General features: G+C 63.6%; 1 protein-coding gene and 1 long non-coding RNA gene across 21 annotated transcripts in view; one reads left to right on the top strand and one right to left on the bottom strand.

The window, feature by feature from the left end:
* MYRF (myelin regulatory factor) overlaps positions 1–19,111 on the bottom strand; it is a 34,077-nt gene extending 14,966 nt beyond the window's left edge. For 3 of the 19 annotated variants that reach the window (XM_023654181.2, XM_023654182.2, XM_023654183.2), the window contains exons 1-7: positions 18,935–19,110; positions 6,467–6,554; positions 6,004–6,267; positions 3,544–3,605; positions 2,352–2,631; positions 1,168–1,418; positions 953–1,076 (exon numbers count right to left, since the gene is read on the bottom strand). In XM_023654181.2, the coding sequence (XP_023509949.1) occupies positions 953–1,076; positions 1,168–1,418; positions 2,352–2,631; positions 3,544–3,605; positions 6,004–6,267; positions 6,467–6,554; positions 18,935–18,980 (1,115 nt within the window). In that variant the 5' untranslated portion in view covers positions 18,981–19,110. Of the gene's footprint in view, positions 1–952; positions 1,077–1,167; positions 1,419–2,351; positions 2,632–3,281; positions 3,467–3,543; positions 3,606–6,003; positions 6,268–6,466; positions 6,555–10,313; positions 10,406–10,809; positions 11,195–18,934 lie in introns of those variants that run through there. The other 16 variants (XM_070229985.1, XM_070229986.1, XM_070229987.1 and 13 more) reach the window with 14 other exon arrangements.
* On the top strand, positions 898–1,751 carry LOC138916715 (uncharacterized). Of its 2 annotated transcripts, none has more exons than XR_011424052.1 (2): positions 898–1,038; positions 1,517–1,751. It is a non-coding gene; the product is annotated as an uncharacterized lncRNA (long non-coding RNA). The 2 variants fall into 2 exon arrangements; XR_011424051.1 differs by having other exon boundaries at positions 899–1,038; positions 1,520–1,751.
* Positions 19,112–19,914: the final 803 nt, after the last annotated feature.

Genomic DNA, 19,914 nt, shown 5'->3' with positions numbered 1-19,914 from the left:
CCACAGGAAGGCCCAGGGCTCACCACCTCTCCCTCTCGGGGCTCCACCCACCTGCCCGACCCAGGGGAACACCCAGGAAGCGCCTGGGCCACACTGGGGGCCTCAGCTGCCAGCTTCCCGGCCTTGGGGCCTGGGGTGGCAGGGCCAGCCCAAGAAGCATAGGAGTCAAAGTGGGGGTCCTCACCAGGCCATAGGGGCTAGGTCCCCAAAGACTCTCCCGCTGACCCTGGCAGGGCCCAAGGGACCTTCAGCCACCACAGCAGGTGGACCCCCCAGCCCTGAGGGCTTGTGGCTAAGAGTTCCACAGAGCCTGGGGCACCCAACTCCAGGAGGCCGGTCTCAGCCCTGAGAGCCCCCAGTCCAGGTACCCTGCCCAGGCCTGGCAAGGTCCAAGGTGAGTCGAGGGGAGCCACACTCTCACCCCGCACTGGCCTTCAGTGGGAGTCGGGGGAGTGGTCCCAGAGTGCTCCTGGCCTGAGCGGGGAAACTGGATCTGTGTGGGTGTTGAGGGAGAGGTAGGAATGCCCGGGCTGCCTCTGACCCAGTCCTCCCCCACTCCCTGGTCCCTCCTCCCCAGGGAGGGGGCTGGAAGGGCCCTGCTGACACTCAGCTTCCTGCTACCTTCCTGGAATGCCGAAGGAGGAGTGGAGGAGGTGGAGGGGAAGGAGGAGTCAGAAAACACTCATTCCCCCCTTCTCCCTGACCTGGCCCCCACCAGCCCCTCCCTGGCCCACACCACCTTCTTAAGAAGCCCTCAGGCTGGGCCAGGACTGAGGAACGCTGAGTGCCAAGCCTGGCTCTGCCCTGAGCCTGTCTGCTCTTCTGTACAACGGGACCATCTTGTACCCAGTGTGCTCCCAGGCCCTGCTCTGGGACCGTGACGCCACTGCCAGGGCTGGGGGGCCCCAGATGGGGTGGCCAGGAGGGGTGGAGAGTCGCACAGACCACTTACAGCTCTTTGTAGTTCGCGTCGTACAGTGTCGCCCACTTGTTCTGCTGATGCGGCTGCCACTTGATGGACTGGTAGTTGGGGTCCAGGTAGGAGCCACTGAGACTATCATTGTCCTGCAGGAGACCTGGAGGGAGGGAACGCCCATATGGGCCCCGGCCCCACACCCCACCTTGAAGGGTGGGCCCCCTGCGGGGTCGAGCAAGCCAGCCACGTACCTGGTGAGGGTGCACCTGGTGGGTGCCAAGGCGGCGTCTGGACCCGGGCGATGCTGAGGGGCAAGGAGCCGGGGCCGGGGGAGAGCGGGCCCTGGGGAGGCCAAGGTGGGGATGGGGCTCGAGTGGGGTGCGGGGGCAGGGCTGTCACGGTCCCAGGCTCCTGTTTGATCATTCCATTCAGCATCTGGGCGTTGAGGGTGTTGGGGGGTGATTCGGAGTGCTTCCTCTTCTTGGAGGGGTGTGTGGGGAGCCTAGGGGGACAGAGGAGTGAGCCATGGGGGGATGGCTCTCCCTGAGCCCCCTGCCCCCGGGCACTAACGCCCCTCCTCCCCTCTCCACCCTGTTTCAGCAGGATATGCCCAGCCAGAGGACACATCCTGCGGGAAGCCCCAGGCTCTGCCTCCTTGGAGCGCCCCCCATCACTCCATGTTGTCATTCTCTGTCTCTGTCACCCCTCTCTAGCCCCCCACCTGTGAAATCCAGGAGCCACACCTGACTTGTCTGTATCCCCATCACACCCAGCAATGGGCCTGGCAGCCAGAGTGCTCAGAATCATTTGCGGAATGAATGAGTTGGGCCCCTTCCCTGTGGTGTCACTCTCAGTGTCACCCTTTATAGGCTTGGAAAGGGAGTTTTGGGAGGGGGTTGAAGATTTTGGGGGCTGCACGGCACCCCTTCCCCTTCTGATTTACAAAAAGTTTGGCAGTGGGATCTTTCCTTGAACTAAATCTTTCATGAAATCTCAACACGTAAAACAGAGAAAAAGACAGTTCTGCAGGTTGGTGTCCGAGCCGGGAGCTGGGATCTACTCCTAGAACCTCCTCAGGAAGCTGAGGACTCCACAAGATGGATTCACTAGGTCTGAGTAAGGGGACAGCCCCAGTTCAAGTCCCAGCTCTGCCCCTTCCTGGTTCTGATACCTGGGTGAGCATCTCCCCCTCTTGGAGCCTCAGTTTACCTATCTGGACAATGGGGGTGGCTTAGCCATTGCTGTAAGTCCCCAACACACTGCTGGGCACATACAGATGCACGTGCTGACCCCCATCTCCGGGGGTCAGGGCCTTCTGTCCTTCCTGGGTTCATCCTTGTCCCTACCTCCATCTCTGCCCCACTTGCTGCTGCCCTGACCCCACCCGCCACCCTGTCTGTCCAGTCCTAGGGGCAGCTATCTGCCCACGTCTTACTCAGCTCCATGTTGCTGCAGCAGCTGGTGCAGCATCTGGGACTGCTGGGTGTGATGGAGGTCGGTGGGCACCAGTCCCTGCCCCATGGCGGCATAGGGGGGCATCGGGGGCTCGGCCTTCATGTACAGGTCCCGCTGCAGGATAGGGTAGTGAGGTGGGGGCGGCGGGGGCGGTGGGGGGCCTGGCAGGTGGGCTGGAGGTGGGGGCGGGTGCTCCAGGCGGGAGGGCACTCCCACGTGGCACAGGGTCTCAGGGGTTATAGTGCGCAGGAGATGGGGGTCTGCGGGAGAGAAGGGAGTGGGCATCAGAGACCTACCTCACTCGAGGTGGTGGTCCCAGCTCTCCCCTGGGCAGAGCCTCCTGATTCCCACCCCATCCTGGGCTGAGCCTGGGGGCTGCCCTCCCTCCGACCTCATGTGGGAGGAGGGATGGGCAGCCTAAAGACTGGCCACTAGAGGCAAGACCCTGTCCAGGGGATGGGCAGCCTTTCGCCCCATCCTAGCCAGCTCCTTGCCGGGGCCGGGCCTGGCCCAGCTCCCTTATCCCAAAGTTCTCCTCCAGCTCCTCTCCAGCCTGGTCCTCCTCTGGGCCTCAGGAGGAAGTCTCCAGAGACCCCCAGCACAGTCCTGTGGCAGCCCTCCTCCCTCTGGCAGCCCCTCTACGGGGCTCCCAGGGGCCAGCCCCCCAGCCCGAGGGGGGAGGCCCGCTCCCTTTGTTCCCCAGGAGGCATTCCAGAGATGTTTTTGGTAAGATAAACAGAACTCTTGACCCCTCTCTGGGCTGTGGGGAGACAGCTGCCTGTGAGCCTTCTACTCGTGGCCACCTGGGGGCTGCTGCACCCCTGAGCACCCCCCGAGGCGACGTGGGCCCAGCCGGCGGCGAGGCCCGCGCTCAGGCTGCACCCCGGGCCTCCCCCAGCCGTCCACTTACCGCCGAAGGGCGCGTCCATGATGGCGCAGGCGGGCAGGCGGGTGGCATCACCGGCAGGGACACTTGCTCAGAGGCAGGGCCAGGCTCCCCACCCGCCCGTGGGGAAACAATAGCCAGGGCCACAGAGTATTTGACCAGCGATAATCTGGGCTGTTGGGCGGCCGCTGGCCCCCTCCCTCCCTCGCGCCCTCCCTCCCCGATAAGGCCGCCCCAACCACTTGCCCAAACCCCAGAGGGGGAGGGCGGTGCCCGCCGGACTCACCATTCACCTGCTGGGGGGAGTAGGCCTCGGAGCCCGAGTCTGGGGGAGAGTCTGGCAGCGTGCTGCGGGAGCAGGAGGAAGGGGCCATTGGATGGGCAGCTGAGCCCATGCCTTCAAGCCAGACAGCTCCTCTGCGGGGCAGGCTCCCAGGGACCCCAGAGGCCAGTGGCATCACGGTCTCCTCACACCCACCCTTAGGGGCATTTCTCTGCACCAGCCACCATGGGGGGCCTGGCAGGACCCGGGGCTGAGTTGTGGGTGGGGGACTGTGGGCTCCTGCCCAATATCCCTTCAGACCGACCTACTGGGCTTCTGGGGGCCAGTAACCAGTGTCCCTGAGGATGGCACAGGGGTTCAAGGACACCCTCCCCAGACTGAGGGGCCAGGTCTGCTCCCCTCTTCCTGCACCCACTTCCTGGAATCACGGGGCCCTGGGGGCTGGGCCTGGGGAGTTTCAGCGGGGCGCCGGGGGGCTGCCCCACCATGGGCAGGTGTGGGCTGGGCAGGGAGCCAGCTCCACCGGGCCTGGGTTTATTTTTTTCTTGCAGTTTTTGTTTTATCAGTGGTTCAGGGAAACAAAAAAAAACTAAACCCTGAGAGGTCAACACGTCCTGCATGAACCCTGCATTCGCCCAGGGATGTGGAGGCTGCGGCCATGTGGGGGTCTGGCTCTCTGGCCATCCTGGTCCCTGCATCTGGAGAGACTGCCCACTGTCATGCCCAGGCAGCTGCCAGAGGCGGCCGAGCTGTCATGGACACAGCTCTGGGCTGACTCCAGAGTCCCAGGGCTCCCCTGGACAAGCTACCCACCCAACCCTGCCAGCGGTGTAAGGATGACAGAAGAAAGTGATGGGGACTCAGTCCTTGCCACGGCCCTCAAGGCCTGGCGGGCTGACGGGGCGTCCCCAGCTCGGCGTCCACCACCTGCTCCCTGCACTTCTCTGACAGTGGCCTTGGGTTCCTCTACTGTGTCAAGGTCTTCCACACCCTCCAGTCTCTGCAATCGAACGCCAGAGTCCACAGGCCTAGGGGTCTTTCCTTACAACCCCTCGTGGTGCTCATCAGTCCTCGATGTGGGGATTGATTGATTAATACCTCACCCCCCAACTAGACCGCGGGATACACTGCCCGGGGCATGGGGACGTCTCCTTTACCATCTAGCACAGGGCCTGGCAGGGGTGCAGGCAGAGAGAGGCTCCAGGTCCCTCCCTGGAGGGGGCCCAGCCATGGCATCTCCGTGTGGTTCTGATAGGCCCTTTCTCTCTCTCAATCCTGCTGTGAGGGGCGGCCAAGCTTTCCTCGCAGGCCGCCTGGTTTTGGGGTCCCCCAGGAGCTGGTTACTGGGGCAGGTAGGTGAGCTCGTACACACAGAGGGAGGTGGTGGCAGTGGGCACCCAGCAGGCGCTTATTACATGCTCATCCTCTCCCCTCTGCCCCCGCCCTTCGGGTCTTAGGGACAGCCTCTTGGTCTCCAGTGGATGCCTGCCTTGTGCAACAAAGTCTGCCCCCTGGCACCCCAGCTCCCCTCCGCCGCCCTCCCCCTGGAAGCCAGGAAACAGCCATCGTCCCCCCAGCCCTTCCTCATGTCTTCCTCCCTTATTTCCAGAGTCACCTGGACGGGGGAGCCTTTGGGGCAGAGGCCCCGACCCACGTCATGGGTTACCGAGCCAGAAGGCTGGGAAATGGTGGAGCCGCAGAGGCAGCCAGGCCGTCTGACCAGTGTCACCCTCCCAGCACTCATCATTCTTCTGCCCGGAGACAGAGCCCCCTGCCCCCTGCCCCAGGCTGGGGAGCCCAGAACTTTCTCCAAGCCCCTGTGCACAGCCCAGCAGACCCACATTCCCTGCCTCTCCCCACGTGCATGTGTTCATAGGCTGCCCTAGAGTCTGCTGGGCTGGTGGCCTCCTGGAACCTTTGCTCCCAGCCAGGCCCAGGCTGAGCCCTTGGGTCAGGCCACTGGTGTGGGCCCCTCAGAGGGATGGGGGAAGGACCTGGGAGGTTGGCTCAGGGAGGGGGACCTTCAGGTACCACATCTGTGCCATCGGCCAACTCCCTGTGGCCGCCATAAACAGCAGCTGGCTACACGAGTGAGTGGATGGGGCTGGCGTGGCGAGGGGAATGTGTGTGCCCTGCGTGTGTGCACGCGTGTGTAGATGGTCCCGTGAATGTAAGCAGTCACGCCTCCAGCCTCACCCCCTCCCATCCACTCTCCACACAGCCCTCAGAGATTTTTTCCAGCACTTCCATCAACCCTCATCACTCCCCTGCCCAGAACCCACCATGGCTGCCCAGTGCCTCAGAACAAAGCCGTGAGTCCCTCCTCAGCCTGGCCCTTGTCCTGCCCCGCCTCTTACCGACCCACGGGGCAGCCCGCTCACCACTGCCAAGCCCTCGGTCACTGGCCCCACACTGGCCCCTGGGCCCCTGCATCCTTACCCCCCACTCTCTGCCCTCACTCACCCTGGGGCATAGGGAGCCTTGGGCTCTGCCTTGATGGGGGGCCCGGAGCCCCCCAGGAAGGGCTTGGGAGCGGCGCCCATGCCGTTGTTGTTGTTGCAGTTGAGCGGGGCACTGTAGCTTGGGGGTGGGAGGGGGCCATGGCGCCCCGGGGAGGGTCCACCCCCAGGGGGGCTCAGGTGGTGGACCCCGCTGGAGCTGGGGATCGCTGGCTGCCCGTGGGGGTAGGAGGCGGCACTGGCTGGAGCAGAGATGTCAGGGAAGCAGCTGCAGAGAAGGAAGGAAGCTCAGCACCAGCCAGGTCCCCAGGCCCCACCCGCAGGGCAGCGCGGGGATGACAGAGGGGTCAGCGCTGGGAAAGGATGAGGAGCAGCTTTCAGAGGTGGGGCCGTGTCACGCCTGCCAGGTGAAAGGTGGAAGCCGGAGGGGCCGGGGGTGGGGCCGAGGCTGTCACGGGGCCACTCACAGGTCGGAGGCATCCTCCTTGCTGATGTACTCCTCCAGGATGCTGGTGTCGATGTTGGAGGGCTCCAGGGCGCCGTTGATGTCGTGGCCTGCAGGGGAGGCACAGATGTGAGCTAGGGGAGGGGTCCAGCTCCCTGAGACCCTTAGGCTTCTGGACCGAGCCCTCCAACTCTCCCAGGCTGAGCCCTCCAAAACCTATGCCCCTAGGCTCCTCCCCATCTGTGTATCCATGTGCCGGGAGAGGCCCTCCTCGTCCACCACCTGACACCCCTCCAGGAGGCACTGATGATGCCTCCCCCAGCCCACAAGGCCACCTGGAGTCTCCAAGGAGTGGAGGGGCCCAGAGCACAGATCTGGGATAGACAAGTCACGTTGTGCCTCTCCGTGCCCCTTTCTAGCTTCACGACTGAGCAAGTCCCTTCCTGTTGTCTGTAAAATGGGGTAATTGTCCCCCTGTCTTATGGGATGCTGTGAAGAGCAAAGGAGGTGCATTATTGGGTCAAGTGGCCAGGGGATGCCCACCACCCTCGAGGACACAGAACTAGACTCGATGACTGTGTCTTGCCCTGTCCTCCAGCAGCCACTTCCAGGTGGCCCAGCTGGTGGGTCCCCAAGAGCACGAGGCCTGGCTGGGCTGGGCCATACATCCTGAGGGCCCAGGAGGCTGGCGGAGCCTCCAGCACCCCAGGCTCCTGCTGCAGATGGAAAGGGGTGGGGATCGGAACCAGGCATGCCCAGCCCAGCCCACCCTCACTGCATACGCCCATCACCCCCGTAACAGGGCCTAGGGTGCTTAGCCTGGGTTTTCCAGAGGAGGAACAGAGGCCCAGAGAGGTAAGGGCTTGCCCTGGCCTCGCAGCAGGAAGGATGGAGGCCTGAGCCCTGCTCCTCCGCCAGGCCTGCCCGCCCTCTCCTGGGCCCTCCCTGCTGGCCCCGGCCGCAAGAAGGGGAGGGACTCGCAGAAAAGGCGGCCCAGGGCTCTCAGGCATCAGCAAGGGAGGAGAGGGGGAGGCGCTGGCCTCTCTCCTCCCGGGGTCACCTTGCGGGGGGAGCCAGAGGGCGGGATGATAAGGGGGCTGACGTGGGAGATGCGTCAACCCTGATAATGGAGGACGGCCCCACCCACACTGCTGACCTGGGCTGGCCAGCCCCACTGAGGCAGGAGGTACCCCTCCCACTGGGCCCCGGAGCCTTGAGTCTGGGGTCGGCACCTCATGCCCCCTCCCCTGGTGAGCCCTGGGAACAGAGCTCAGACAGGTCCAGGAACAAATCCTGGCCCGCCTCCTCCCCGTTGTGTGACCTTGGGAAGGTCACACACCCTCTCTGAGCCTCAGTCTCCTCATTAGTAAAATGGGGACACGAACAGCTAACACGTTACAGGGGTGATTTGAGAATGAAATAGACTAAGGTATGTAAGGTGCCCAGCAGAGAGTGCTAAGCAGATGGAGTGGCTGTCCTCACTTCCCAGTCCCCAGCGCCCTGGGGTCCCCAGGACCCCCCAGCCCAGGCCCCTCCCTGGCCCTGGCCGGCATTTCAAGAATGCTGAGCCCCGCTTAGGTGATTAATGAGTGGCTAAGCCCTCCTAGGAGTCACGCGCTGCTTGGGACAGGCCCTCCTGCGGGCCCCCACCCCCGGCTCACCCAGCCAGGAACAAGGGACACCCACCGAGCACCGCTGATGGCCGGCTAGGGCCCTGGGTGGCCAGAGCAAGAAGAGCTTCTGGAGCCGGGAATGACCAGTCTGCCTGCCGAGGTTCTGGGGCTCCTGTCTACCTTCTGGCCCCCACCCCATCCTTCCCTGTTTACGACAGGTCTCCTTTGTTGAGCGCCTACTGTGTGCCAGGCACTTCTGGAGCCAAGTACATTGATAATCATATTACATGCTGGGTACCCCGTAGGCTCTTCACGTGCAGTGTGACACTTAAACTCCCAACCTGCAATGGGGACCACGATGACAGGACAAGGATGGTGACAGCGGCTCCTGCTGACAGCACCCAACAGGACCCAGCACTATGCTGACTGCTTTCCAGGTTTACCTCCCAGTCACCCCTGCAGACTTGGTGTTATTAGCATCAGCCCCTTCGTTCAGAGAGGTCAAGTCTCTTGCCCAAGGCAACACAGCAATGAGGATTCAAACCAGGGCCCAGGGACCTGACTCCAAGGGGGAAGGTATGGCTGGTGGTCGCTGAGACTTCTGGGCCTTCCTGGGCTGCCCCACCTGATGGGCTGGGGGGGTGGTTCCCAAGGCAGGATGGAGCCCAGGCGACGGGGAGGGAGGGCATACTGGAGCGTCACCCCACCCTTGCCCCTGAAGCTGCAGGTTTTTGAGCCTGAACTTGGAATCTACAGTGAAGGATGAGGTGACGGAGTCACGGTGTTGCTATTTATAACAGGCCAGGCCCCCTCCTCCCCCTCCTTCCCTCGGCCAGGAGCGCTCCTACCTAATCACCCCTAATCCTCCTGCCCACCTCCCCCGGGACAGGGGGGCCTCAGGCAGAGGCATCCTGGGAGACCCTAACGAGAACCAGATGTGGTTAGCGGGAGGGGAGACCCTCCCGTGCCAGGGGCCGGGCGGACGGAGGACGGAGGAGGGAGGAGGCAGCCCCTGGGGAAGGGTGGGGGGTGGGCCGCGGGGTGGGGGTTGCGGGGCTGGTGGGTCTCCTGAGGAACGCTGACTGAGCCCACCTCTTCTCCTTCTCTGGGAGCCCTGGAGGCCGGCTTGGTCTTCTCCCCACACTGCCCTGCCCAAAGGGTCCAGCTGCCAGGCAGATGCCCCCAGCCCGCCCCCTAAACCACCCTGGACATTTCTAACCGAACATTCTGGGAGGACAGGGTGCGAGTGGGGGTCTGCTGGAGCCCAGGGGCTCCTGAGGCTGGGACAGAGCCCCCAGGAACCCAGGAGGAAGGCAGCGTTGGGGTCCCCCCTCCTGCACTGCTCCCAAAAGAGCCCTGGAACATCCCTGAGCCAACAACAGACACCTGCCAGGCAGGAAGTGGGAGGCTGCCCAAGGTCCCACAGCCAGAAAGTGGCACCACCAGGTCCCTGCCCTCCCCCTCCTCAAACCCTTCAACCCCTTCCCACTGCTCAGGATCACCAGAGCCCACCAGAGTCCAAGGCCTGGCACGAGCAGCCCCCTGCCTGCCCCACAGCCTGCCTCCTGGCAACTCTCCATGGTCTATCCCCTGCCTCATTCCATCCTTGGACAAACATCCCCCTTGCACCTCAGGGCCTTTGCACACGCTGTTCCCTCTGCCCAACAAAGCCCATTCGTATTCAGTCTTTAGGTTTTGGCTTAAATGTAAGTTCCTCCCAGAGGCCATATCTGACTGTCCCATCTCTTGAGTGGCAGCCTCCTTTCTACTTTCTCATCAGGCTCTTTTCTCTCCTGCTTAGCACAGACCTTACAGACGGGTGGAGGGTCTGTCCACCGCCTTCCCACTGTCCACAGCTCCCACCACACCACACACTTCATACGGCTCCTATTTAATTCTCCTAATAATCCTACCTACGGGGTAGGGTCTCCATTGTACAGATGAGGAAACTGAGGCTCAGAAAGGATAAGCACCGTGCCCGCTGCTTACAGGTGTGGGAACCGGGCTGTGAGCCCCGCCCTGTCCTGACTCCCTGGGATCTAAGCATCTAAGCATACAGTAGGCACACAATAAATGTCCACGGAAAGAATGAGCAGGGTGGCAAGCGGGACCCTGGCGCCAGGCGTGCCAGGATCCAGGGACCTGGGCCGGGCCATACTGGGGTCAGGGTCCAGGCTAGACAGGGCCCCTCCAGGCGCCCCCGGCCCGGCTGAGCTCTGTGCCCCAGCTGCTCCCATTAATTAGGCTCTTTATTACCTGCTTCTAACAGGAGCCAGGCCGCTGGGGTAGGGGCTGTGGGAAGGAAGCCCCCTCCTCTCCTCTCTCCTCCTCCCTTTAAGGCCACCCAGCTGGGCAGAAGACGGATGCAGGGGACAGAAACCAGGTGCAGGATGAGGGCGGGTGGGGGCCCAGGTGGTCCTCCACCCTGGACACCCGCCCTCCCTCCTCGTGCTCATCACCCCCCCCAACCAGCTGTGGCCACTGGCTGAGTCTCGGCCATTGTCCTGGGGAACGGGGGAGGGTGGGGACCCGGCACAGTGGGAGGCTTGTGCCCTGCCCACACCCTCCCCCCCGCCCGTCAATGGGGCACTTGTCAATTCATGCCCCAAACATGGCGGAAATCCCGTCAGCCACGTGGCTGCGGGCAGGGCAGGCCAGGGCCTAAGGATGCTGGCCAGGCCTAGCTGGTCTGAAGCCGGGGCTGACGGCCCCAGCCTGTCCCCCCGCTGCCCTGAGGGTCCACCCCAGGTACCTGAATCGGAGGGCTCAAGGAGGCCTGGCCACTCACGTGGGCCCCCTTCACAGCTGTGTGACCCTCAGCAAGCGCCCTGACCTCCCTGGGCCTCGGCCGTCCTCTCTTGCGAGCGGAGCAGGGAACCCTGCGTGGCCGGGTGGTCGTGAGCCTCCAAGGAGATGGTGGGAAGCCCCGACCCCAGGAGGCCATTCCTCCATCGACGTGAATTGCTCTGTGTCCATCTCTCTCTCAGGACTCCATCCGCTTCCCGCCCAGGCCGGACCGCTCCTCCCCACGCCTCACCACCTGACTGCCTATCTGCTCCAGGGAGCCTCCCACCTTCTTCTGGGTCCCTCTGAGGCATGACCAGGACCGTGCTGCTATTCTGGCACTTACACGGCACAAGCCAGCCTCCAGGCCTTGGCTCTAGCCATCCCCCACAGTGGGTAAGCCTTCTGTGACTGCCTCCCTGATCAGGCAACCCCTCCTCAATCCCCCCCACGACCCCTTCCCCCGTCACAGAGGGCCCCCAGTGCCGAGCTAATTGACATGCTCCAAACTAGTTCACACTGGGACGGGGCACAGTGGGCCCTCACCTCCTTTCTTCTGGACTTTCTATCTTTATTAATATGACCTATGGTTAACAGGTAACCGCTAGCTGTCCCTGCTTCAGCCTTCCACTTGCGACCAGAGTCTTCTCACTCAAAATGCCTTCAGGTCAGATGCTTGATTTTGCAAGCTATCCTTTGCCTCTCTGCATCAAATCTCCAGTTAGCTGGGGGCTGAATGACAAGGATGTGGCTTTTGCGTCATTGCCATCAGGTCCTTAAATAAATCTGGGCCACAGTTGTCTTTGCTCCCTCTCAACTTCTGGCCAAAAATGCAGAAGAGCCCCTCCACCCTGCCTACAGAGACCCATCTCCTCCAGGGGACCCGGAATCTTTAGCCACTCCTGGGCTATAGCTAAGTCCCCCCCTAGTCCCCACAGGGCTGCCACCCTGTCCTCAGGTCGACAGGAGGTGGAACTTACAGCCCCAAGATGGTCCCACGCCGGGTCCAACAGAACTGAGCCCAGAAGCTACAGCCTGTTCTTAAAGAAGCCACGTTGGTCCCCAAGGATCTCTGCTTTGCTCTGGGGACCCCCCAGCCCTACTCCACGGGGCCGAGGTGGCTCCCATCCGATGCCCCCGGCCCTCTCCCGCAGGGACCAGGGCAGGCCAGCTGGGGAAGTGTCCTCCCCACGGGGGCAGAGTAGACAGCCCGCTGCTTGGGGTGGGGTATCGCACCCACGCCCACCTGCGCTCACATACCGCACGGCCCACACGGATGTGCGCACCCCAGGGCACATTCCCAGGCGCATATCCACTGACACGCGGGTGATCCTGTCCGTACGAACACACACATCTACGCAGTGGCACCTGACATACACGTGTGCACACCAGCATGCTCCACGTGTGCTCCCTCCCCCCCCCACTTCATTCATTCAAACAGTTATCTATCGAGCATCTGCTCTGTGTCGGGCACGACACTGGGCTCCGGAGACACAGCCGTAAACAACACGGACAAGAGCTCCTGCCACATGCAGCTGACATTCTGGAGGCAGAGTCAGATGACAGGATGGATCGGCAAAATCCATAGCATTTTAAAAGGAGACAGATATGGACAAAATAAGGCAGAGAAGGGGGTTGGGGTGCCAGGAGAGCCGGGCTGAGTTGCCATTTTAAATAGGATAGTCAGGGAGGGCCTCCCTGAGCCAAGATAAGAAGGAGGTGAGCCACATGGATATCTGGGAAGAGCATTCCAGGCAGTGCAAAGGCCCTGAGGCACCAGCATGCTTGCGCATGTTCACATCTCTGACACCTCCCAGACTGGTACACTAGTGCACACAAATGCTCGCTGACCCCATGGTAGGCCCAGCCCGACACACCTCCCCATCAGCTCTAGATGGGGCCAGATCCAAATGAACGAACTCGGTGTCGTAGACCCCCAACCACCCCACCAAAGGCAGCCCCTCCAAGCTGGCAGAGCAGGGGATGGGGACCCCTCTCCTCCCACTCCGCCAGGCTACCAAAGACCCCAAAGGGAGAACCGTGGAGGGCGAAGAAAGCACAGGGGACTGAGATGATGAAGAAGGCAGTGAGGGGACACCCCCAGGGAGGGAGGGTCCCCAAACTCAGAGAGACAGAGGGTATGGGTGTGCATTACGGGGGCTGGAGGGATGTAGGCCAGACGGAGGGAGAACTTTCCAGTGCTGGGGCTTAGAGACAGAGGGAAGACAGGATGCCCTGGGACCCCTAGTCCACAGTCCAGGTCAGGGGGGCTCTGGACCCAACTGCCCCCCATCCAGGGTTTCGCCCTTCCTTCCCCTCCCCCTCCAGGCCTCGGCCCTCTTGGGGTCTTACTGCTTCCACCCCACAACCTTGACCATTGGAGTGAGGGCCCTGAGGCCCAGAGAGGTCAAGGGGCTGAACGGCAGGCACCTGGCACAGCCATTAGCAGTGGATGGGGTCCCTCGGCACGCAAGGAGGAGGAGAGGCCCCCTCCTGGCCCCACTCCAGGCTGGCACCCAACTGCGACAGGCTGCAGCCAGGAGACCCAGGATCCCGTCCCAGCTCCGCTGTGGTCGCCCTGAGTGGGCCTGACACGTCCCCTTCCTCTCCTGCCTGCCTCAGCATCCCCCTCTCAGAAGCAAGGGGACACCACCTACGCTTCTGTGGAACACCAGGACGCCAGGGAGACGACATATGCAAAAGCTTCTGGCCTGGGTGCTGTAGGCAAAGGATAGTCAAGCCCCTTCCCCCTGCCCGCCTGCCCAAGGCCCAAGTCTGCCCAAGTTCCGAGGTGGGGCAGGCCCCGCTGGAGGTCCAGGAACCAGGAGGGGCATGAGGACCAGGCGCGGCCAGACCCATCACGGCGCAGGCCCCGCATCCAGAGCGTGCTCCACAAGGCTGATGGTTTCCCAGCACCCCTGGAGTAAGGAGCCCAGAGACAGGGAGGCACTTCCCCAAGGCACACAGCCCCAGGCCCCAGCCCAAGCTTCCGGGCACCGACTGACCTACCCCATGGACCAAAAATTCCCCAAAGTGGGGAGCTTCATATCGGCCTTGAGCCTGCTCAACGGGACTGTGCCGGCCTGGGGGATAATCATCACAATCCAGGCTGACATTTATGGGGGTTTCTGCACCAGGCCCTGTACCAGGCCCTTCTCATACCCCTTTACCTAGTCCCCACAGGTCCCTGAGAGGCAGGCACTTTGACCACAGCTGTATTCCCATTTTACAGATGAGAAAAGGGAGGGGCAGCGATATGCCCAGGAGGAGGGCCGAGGGGAAGCCCAGAGCCGGAAACCCCCGCCCCCCACCGTGAGTGCTGAAGACCATGACACCATCCAACCCGTGCCCCAGCCAAGGGGCTGCCCACACCACGCAGCAGGGGCTGGAGACCTAGATGGGAGAGGAGGCCCCCCTAGACACGCGCCCAGGGTGTGAGGGAAACTGAGGCCCAGAGAGGGGCCGTGAGGAGAAAGAAGGTGGAAAGGAAGGGCAGGCCGCCTGGGTGGGGTGGGGCCACCCCCGGTTAATGATTCGGTTAATCATTTCTGCTCCCCATCCTTATCAGGAGGGCAAAGTCCAAGGGCAGCAGCCAATCGGCGGCCCCGCTGGGCTGTTACCCGGCGGCCTCTGCTGCCAGGGCCCCCAGTCCTGTAAGCCCTTGGCAGTCAGGCAGCGGGTGCCAGGGCCCCAGAAGGAGGCCAGTCAGCCCTGAGTGGCCTGTCCTTCCCCCAAACACCCTGCTTGGCCCTGCCTAAGACCCCAAGGGCCCTCTGCCCAGGCCCCCAGCCTCAGTTCCAGAGGCCAGCAGGTTGGACACAGCCCGCTGCTCTCCCTGCGCTGACCACAGGTCCTCCCAGAGAGTCGGCTTCCTGGGGTGCACCCCCTGCCCCGCCTCTGCTCCCATAGCCATTGTTGTCTCCATTGACCCTGGGAACATTTCCTGCCCGCCCCGCCCCCCCCACCCCTGTGTGGCCCTGCGCTGGGTGTTGGGAACATGGGGATGAGTCAGACCCCACACTACATTTCCCCTCCAGCTGGACTGAGGGACTGGGGGAGGGCGGCTGGGACAGGTGTCCTCCCAGGGTCTCTGGGTGGACCCAGGAGATACCTCATCTCATATCCTTGAGAGTCAGGGGCCGGACTGCCTCCCCCATCCACCTATCCCTGGGTGCATGACAGACAAACAGACAGGCTGACACGGGGCCTGGTGCCACCCCATCATACACCCCAGCTCAGCCCCAGCTCAGTCCAGGGTGGGCATCCTCTCCCACAAGCCATCAGGCGGCCTCCCCCGGGGCCTCCTCCTGCCCTCTGGAGGCACAGCTGCTGGTCCCCGAAGGAAGGCCGCCCTCCCTCCCAAGGGCCTGGTGGCAGAGAGAGAGATGGGGCTAGGTGTCCCCTTTGGCCAACTCCCTTCTCTCGGAGCCACTGTCTTGGCCCCTGGGAAAGGGGGCCCATGTCACCCCCTCGTCCCCCCCCCCCATCTGGAGCCGGGGGCCGGTGGCTTTTAAACCAGGATCCTGGTGCTCTGGGGTCTCTACGTCCAGCAGAGAGGTGCTCTCAGGAGACCATGAGTTCGTCTTTGTTTGGTGGCTAAAAAGAATGACCCTGGAAGCCCCTGCTGTGGTCCAGGGCCCCTGGCTGCCCCAGGAGGGGACATGAGGCAGGAGAAGGGAAGTCAGCAGCCCGAGCCACCCATCGGGGCTGGCAGGAGTGAAAACCCGCCCCCTCCCTCCAGCCTCCCTGGTGGGCTCTAGAGGCCGAGTGGAGGTTGCCCCAACCTCGCAGTGCCTTTCCAGCACCTGCTAGAAGCCCAGTTCCCCTCAGCCTCTAAGCCTTCCTCTATACCACCTGCTTTCTGGGGGACACTGGCTGCTGACTCAAGTGCCACATGCCCCTGGAGCCAGGGGCCAGCACCCTCCCCCTTGCAAGCTCCCTTCTTTCCGGGGCTGGGAGACTAGGCTCATGAGAGCTGAAGGCATCCAGACCTTCTCTGCCACCGCCTCCTGTCCTGCACATGAGGAAAAGGGGCCCAGAGAGGGTGAGAGCTCTGCACAGGGTCACACAGCTCTCCACGGCTGAGCCACCACCAGAACCTCGGAGGTCCTCCCGGGATCCTCTGATGCTGCCTTGTCCCTGTCCCTGACCGGGCTCTGGGTGTCCAAGGCCCCAGCCGGTCAAGACGATGCCACCGCCACCCAGTTACCTGCTGGGAGCCAGTGCATGCTGCCCGGAGGGTCCCCTCTCCGCAGGCCCTGTGCCCGCCGAGCCGGGCGGCCGAAGCCTCCCTCTAGGGATTAGCAGGGCGGTCACGGGGGCCCCGGCTGTACCAGCCTCGAGGGGGCCGCCCTGTCCCAGCCTCCCACCCAAGGCCCAAAGCGCCTTAGCCCCCAGCCCACCACCCTGGAGCGGGGCACAGCCTGGCCCACCCGCACAGGGCTGGACCCAGGACACCACCCTGGTGCGGGCCACGTCAGACGAGGGGGCTCGCGCACCCCTGCCCTTTCAGCAAAGCCCTTGCCCGTCTCCAAACCCAGAGCTGAAAGCATGGACCCGGTCCCAGACCCACTGTCCAGAGGGAGTGACCAAGGCCAAGCGGGGACCCGGAGGAGAACTCAGGGGTCCCCAGACCTGAGTGCAAGAGCACCCATTGCCCCCACACGCTCAGGAACACCATGTCCACACGCACAAAAGCACAACTCCCCACCCCCTGCCCTTTCACACTTACACCCACGAGCACGCTCAGGCTCCGCCACTCCCGGGCGCACCCTGACACCCACGCTGGGTCCCCCCACACCACTGCCCATCTGATGCCCTGCCAGCCCTTCCCCTCCCAAGTGGCCCCAGGGACCCGGGCCCTCGGCGCCCACCCCATCTTCCCCCATCGCAAGCTCTGGGAACACTTCGCCAGCCCCTGGCTCCCCCCGGGGCCCTCCTCGCGGGCAGTCCCACACCCACCCCTGTTCCCCACAGACATTCTTGAGTCTCCTCTTATCTCTTTGGAGGGAGCTGCGCAGCCTCCCCGCCAGGCCGGCCGCATGGCTGAGTCGTGGCGTCAGCCCCCACCCCCACCCACGGCCAGGAGGGAGTTTGGCTCAGGAGTCAGGGAGCCCTGGCCAGCCAGGCCCACCCCTCTGCCCGGGCCCTGGGCTTTGGGAGAGGAGACAGGGGGCTATCTGGAGGAAGCAAGAGGCACTAGCCGGGGGTCATCTGGGGTACCTAGAAAGCTCAGGGCACCTCAAAACAGTACCCCCAAGGCAGGACTTGTGTCCCTTTCCTGCCTCCCCAGGGGCCCCCAGCCCCCATAAGACTCCTGTGGGTTTCTAAAGGATGAACAGAGTCGGGGGAAAACAAGAGTCCTTGGGACTGATGGGGGGCTGCCTGGGACCCTCAAACAGCCCGACAACCTGGGGATCAACCATTTAATCTAGTCCAAAGGTGACTTCTTGGGATCTGGGTCTGCTGGGGTGTCCAGAATCCCGGAGAGGTGAGTGCTGAGGCTGGTGGATACTCTGCCCTGGGCTGCGCAGCAAGCCGGAGGGGACAAAGGCTCCCGCCTCTCGGGTCACAGAGAGGGAGAAACTGAGGCAAAGAGAGGCCTTCTTCTCTCCCTCATGGGACTCCACGGAATCTGGGCTCTAGGCTTGAAACTTGGGCCCCGATTCCCAGCCCCGCAGCCCCACAGTGCCAGCACAGCGTGCTCCGTGGGCCACCCCCGGCCCCCAGGGGTGGGTTCACACTGATGGAAGGCTCTGAGTCCCCGACTTCTGGGTTCTGAATGCACTGAGGAGCAGGATGAGGGCTTAGGGACTGGGGAGAGGGTGGGGGCAGAGGCTGGGCTCCCCAAATTGGAAGGGAGGGGCAGAAAAGGGGCTAGAGGGCCTGAAAAGCAGCAGAGTGGGCTGGAGATGTCAGCCTGCACCTCCGCCTCCCCCTCCCACCCTCGGTCTCATTCCTCCTGAATCCAGCAGCCAGGAGGAGGGGGATGCCCTGAGGACCTGCAGATGCTACTCAGGAAAAGGGTCAGGAAGTCGCTTAGACGTGGGAGCAGACCTCCCAAATCACTGTGGGGACAGGGAAGTGGGTAGAAGAAAATATTGTAGGGTCTATGTAGATCCCAGCCCTGAGAGGGTCCCCTCGGGGTCAAGGTCTGGGGTGGGGGACACAGCCAGAGGAGGCACAGCCGCAGGGACAGGTGTGGGCGGGTGACAGAGCCCTGAGGAGCCTCAGAGGGCTAGCGGGATGCAGTTCACAGCTGGGGGAGGGTCTCGGAGTGGCGAGGTGGCTGGCAACAGGGATGCCAACTTCAAGAAGCTTCCAGACCAAGCAGAGCAGTGCAGTCAGGGTGGGAGAGTGGGGCAATCCAGCCCACTCAGCCCAGGGAGGAATGCTGGGGAGGGCTTCCCAGGCCCAGGTAGGGAAGGGGGACAGCTTCAAGGGGCATTTCAGCCTTGGGAGAGGGAGCAGCCTCGTAGAAGGTGGATGGCAGACTTAAAGGGGGTCGTAGTCTCAGGGAAGCACAAGGGGGAGGTCCCAGCTCCTAGGAGTCAGGCGGCGGGAGGATGCCAACCTGAAAGGCACACAAGGCGCCTGGGTCTCTGGGGGGGGCGGGGGGGGGGTGTCCCAGCCTCTGGGAAGCACGCTGGGGCTGGGGTGCCAGTCTAAGAGGCATGGAAGATGCTAGAAGGTGTGCTGGGGGTCGGAGCCTCAAAAGGAGTCTGGGCCTGGATGGGGTTCCAGGGAAACACAGTCCAGGGTCCCCAGACTGCGGAAGTGCGCTTGGGGTGGGAGGTGTCAGAATTTAGGGGGGACTGCAGGTCCTGGGAGGCACGAAGGAGGACCGAGACGGGAAGAGGACACAACTCCAGGGAAGTTGTGTGTTGGGGGACAGAGAGAGGGCGTCCAACTTTAGTGGAGGTGGGGAGTAACTTCCAGAAGACTCGCAGCCCCGCAGGGGGGTGCCAGCCTGGAGGAGGGCCCCAGCCCAGAGAAGGCGTCCTCGGGGGTCCCAGCGGAGCGAAAGCACAGTCGGGGTCCCAGTCCCGGGGGAGGGGGTGATCGGCGCCGCCCCCGCCGCCCGCGGTCCTCACCTTCGAAGAAGCGCTGCAGCGCCTCGGTCTCGTCCACCACCTCCATGGCCGGCCCGCCCGGCGCGCGCTCCGCCCCGGCCCCGCTACAGCCCGGCCCGGGGGCGCGGCATCGCCGGCGCGGCCCGCGCGACAGTCCCGGCTCCGCTGCGGCTGCGGTCCCGCCCGGGCGGCCGCCGCGCTCGCCCCCCGCGCGCCCTGGCCCGGCCCCCGCCCGCCCCCCGCGCCCCGCCCGCCGGCCCCGCGCCCCCTGCCGGCCGGTCCCCGAGCGCAGCCCCGCGGCGGGCAGGGCGCGCGGCTCCTGCAGGCGGCGCTCGGCTCGGCGCGGGGTCCCTCCCCGGGGCGCGGGGACCGCAGGGCGCGCGGGCTCGGGGCGCGCGGGGGCTGGGGTCAGCGGCCACTCCGTGCCCCCGCAGTCCTCATCCTCCCCTTGGACAGGGGAAGATCTGAATCTGAGAGTTTCAGAAGCAAACCTCAGCAGCCTCCCCTGTTTCCTCCCCGGTCCTCACCTTCCATCTCCGCGATGCATTCCATGAACGTTCGTTATGGGCCAGGCCCGCCCTGAGCGCTTGGTGGGCGTTAGCTCCTTGAGTCCTCCCAGGTTCCCCTACCCAGGAGGTAGGGTTATGTGCATCTGACAGAGGAGGAAACTGAGGCTCAGGGACGCTCAGCACCGTCTGAGGCAGTGCTGTCCTGTGTAACTTTCCGTGAGCATGGAAATGTTCTCCGTGTTGTCCAATCTGGGAGCCTCTAGGCGCTTGTGGCCATGGAGCCCTTGAAAGGTGGCTGTTGAGACCAAGGGACTGACTTTTCGATTTTGTTAAATTTTAATTAGTTCAAATTTAAATAGCCCTGTGTGGGTACGATATTGGACGGCACAGGTCTCAGGGTTTCAAGGTGGTTAGGGGCAAAGCCAATATTCGGAGCCAGATCCGGGCGGACCTGGGAAGCTGCCTGCTCAGCCACTGCTTCCCGGTGTGGTA

This window comes from Equus caballus, chromosome 12 (assembly GCF_041296265.1).
Source record: "Equus caballus isolate H_3958 breed thoroughbred chromosome 12, TB-T2T, whole genome shotgun sequence".
Lineage (NCBI taxonomy): Eukaryota > Metazoa > Chordata > Mammalia > Perissodactyla > Equidae > Equus > Equus caballus.
This window is presented reverse-complemented; position numbering and strand designations above follow the sequence as displayed.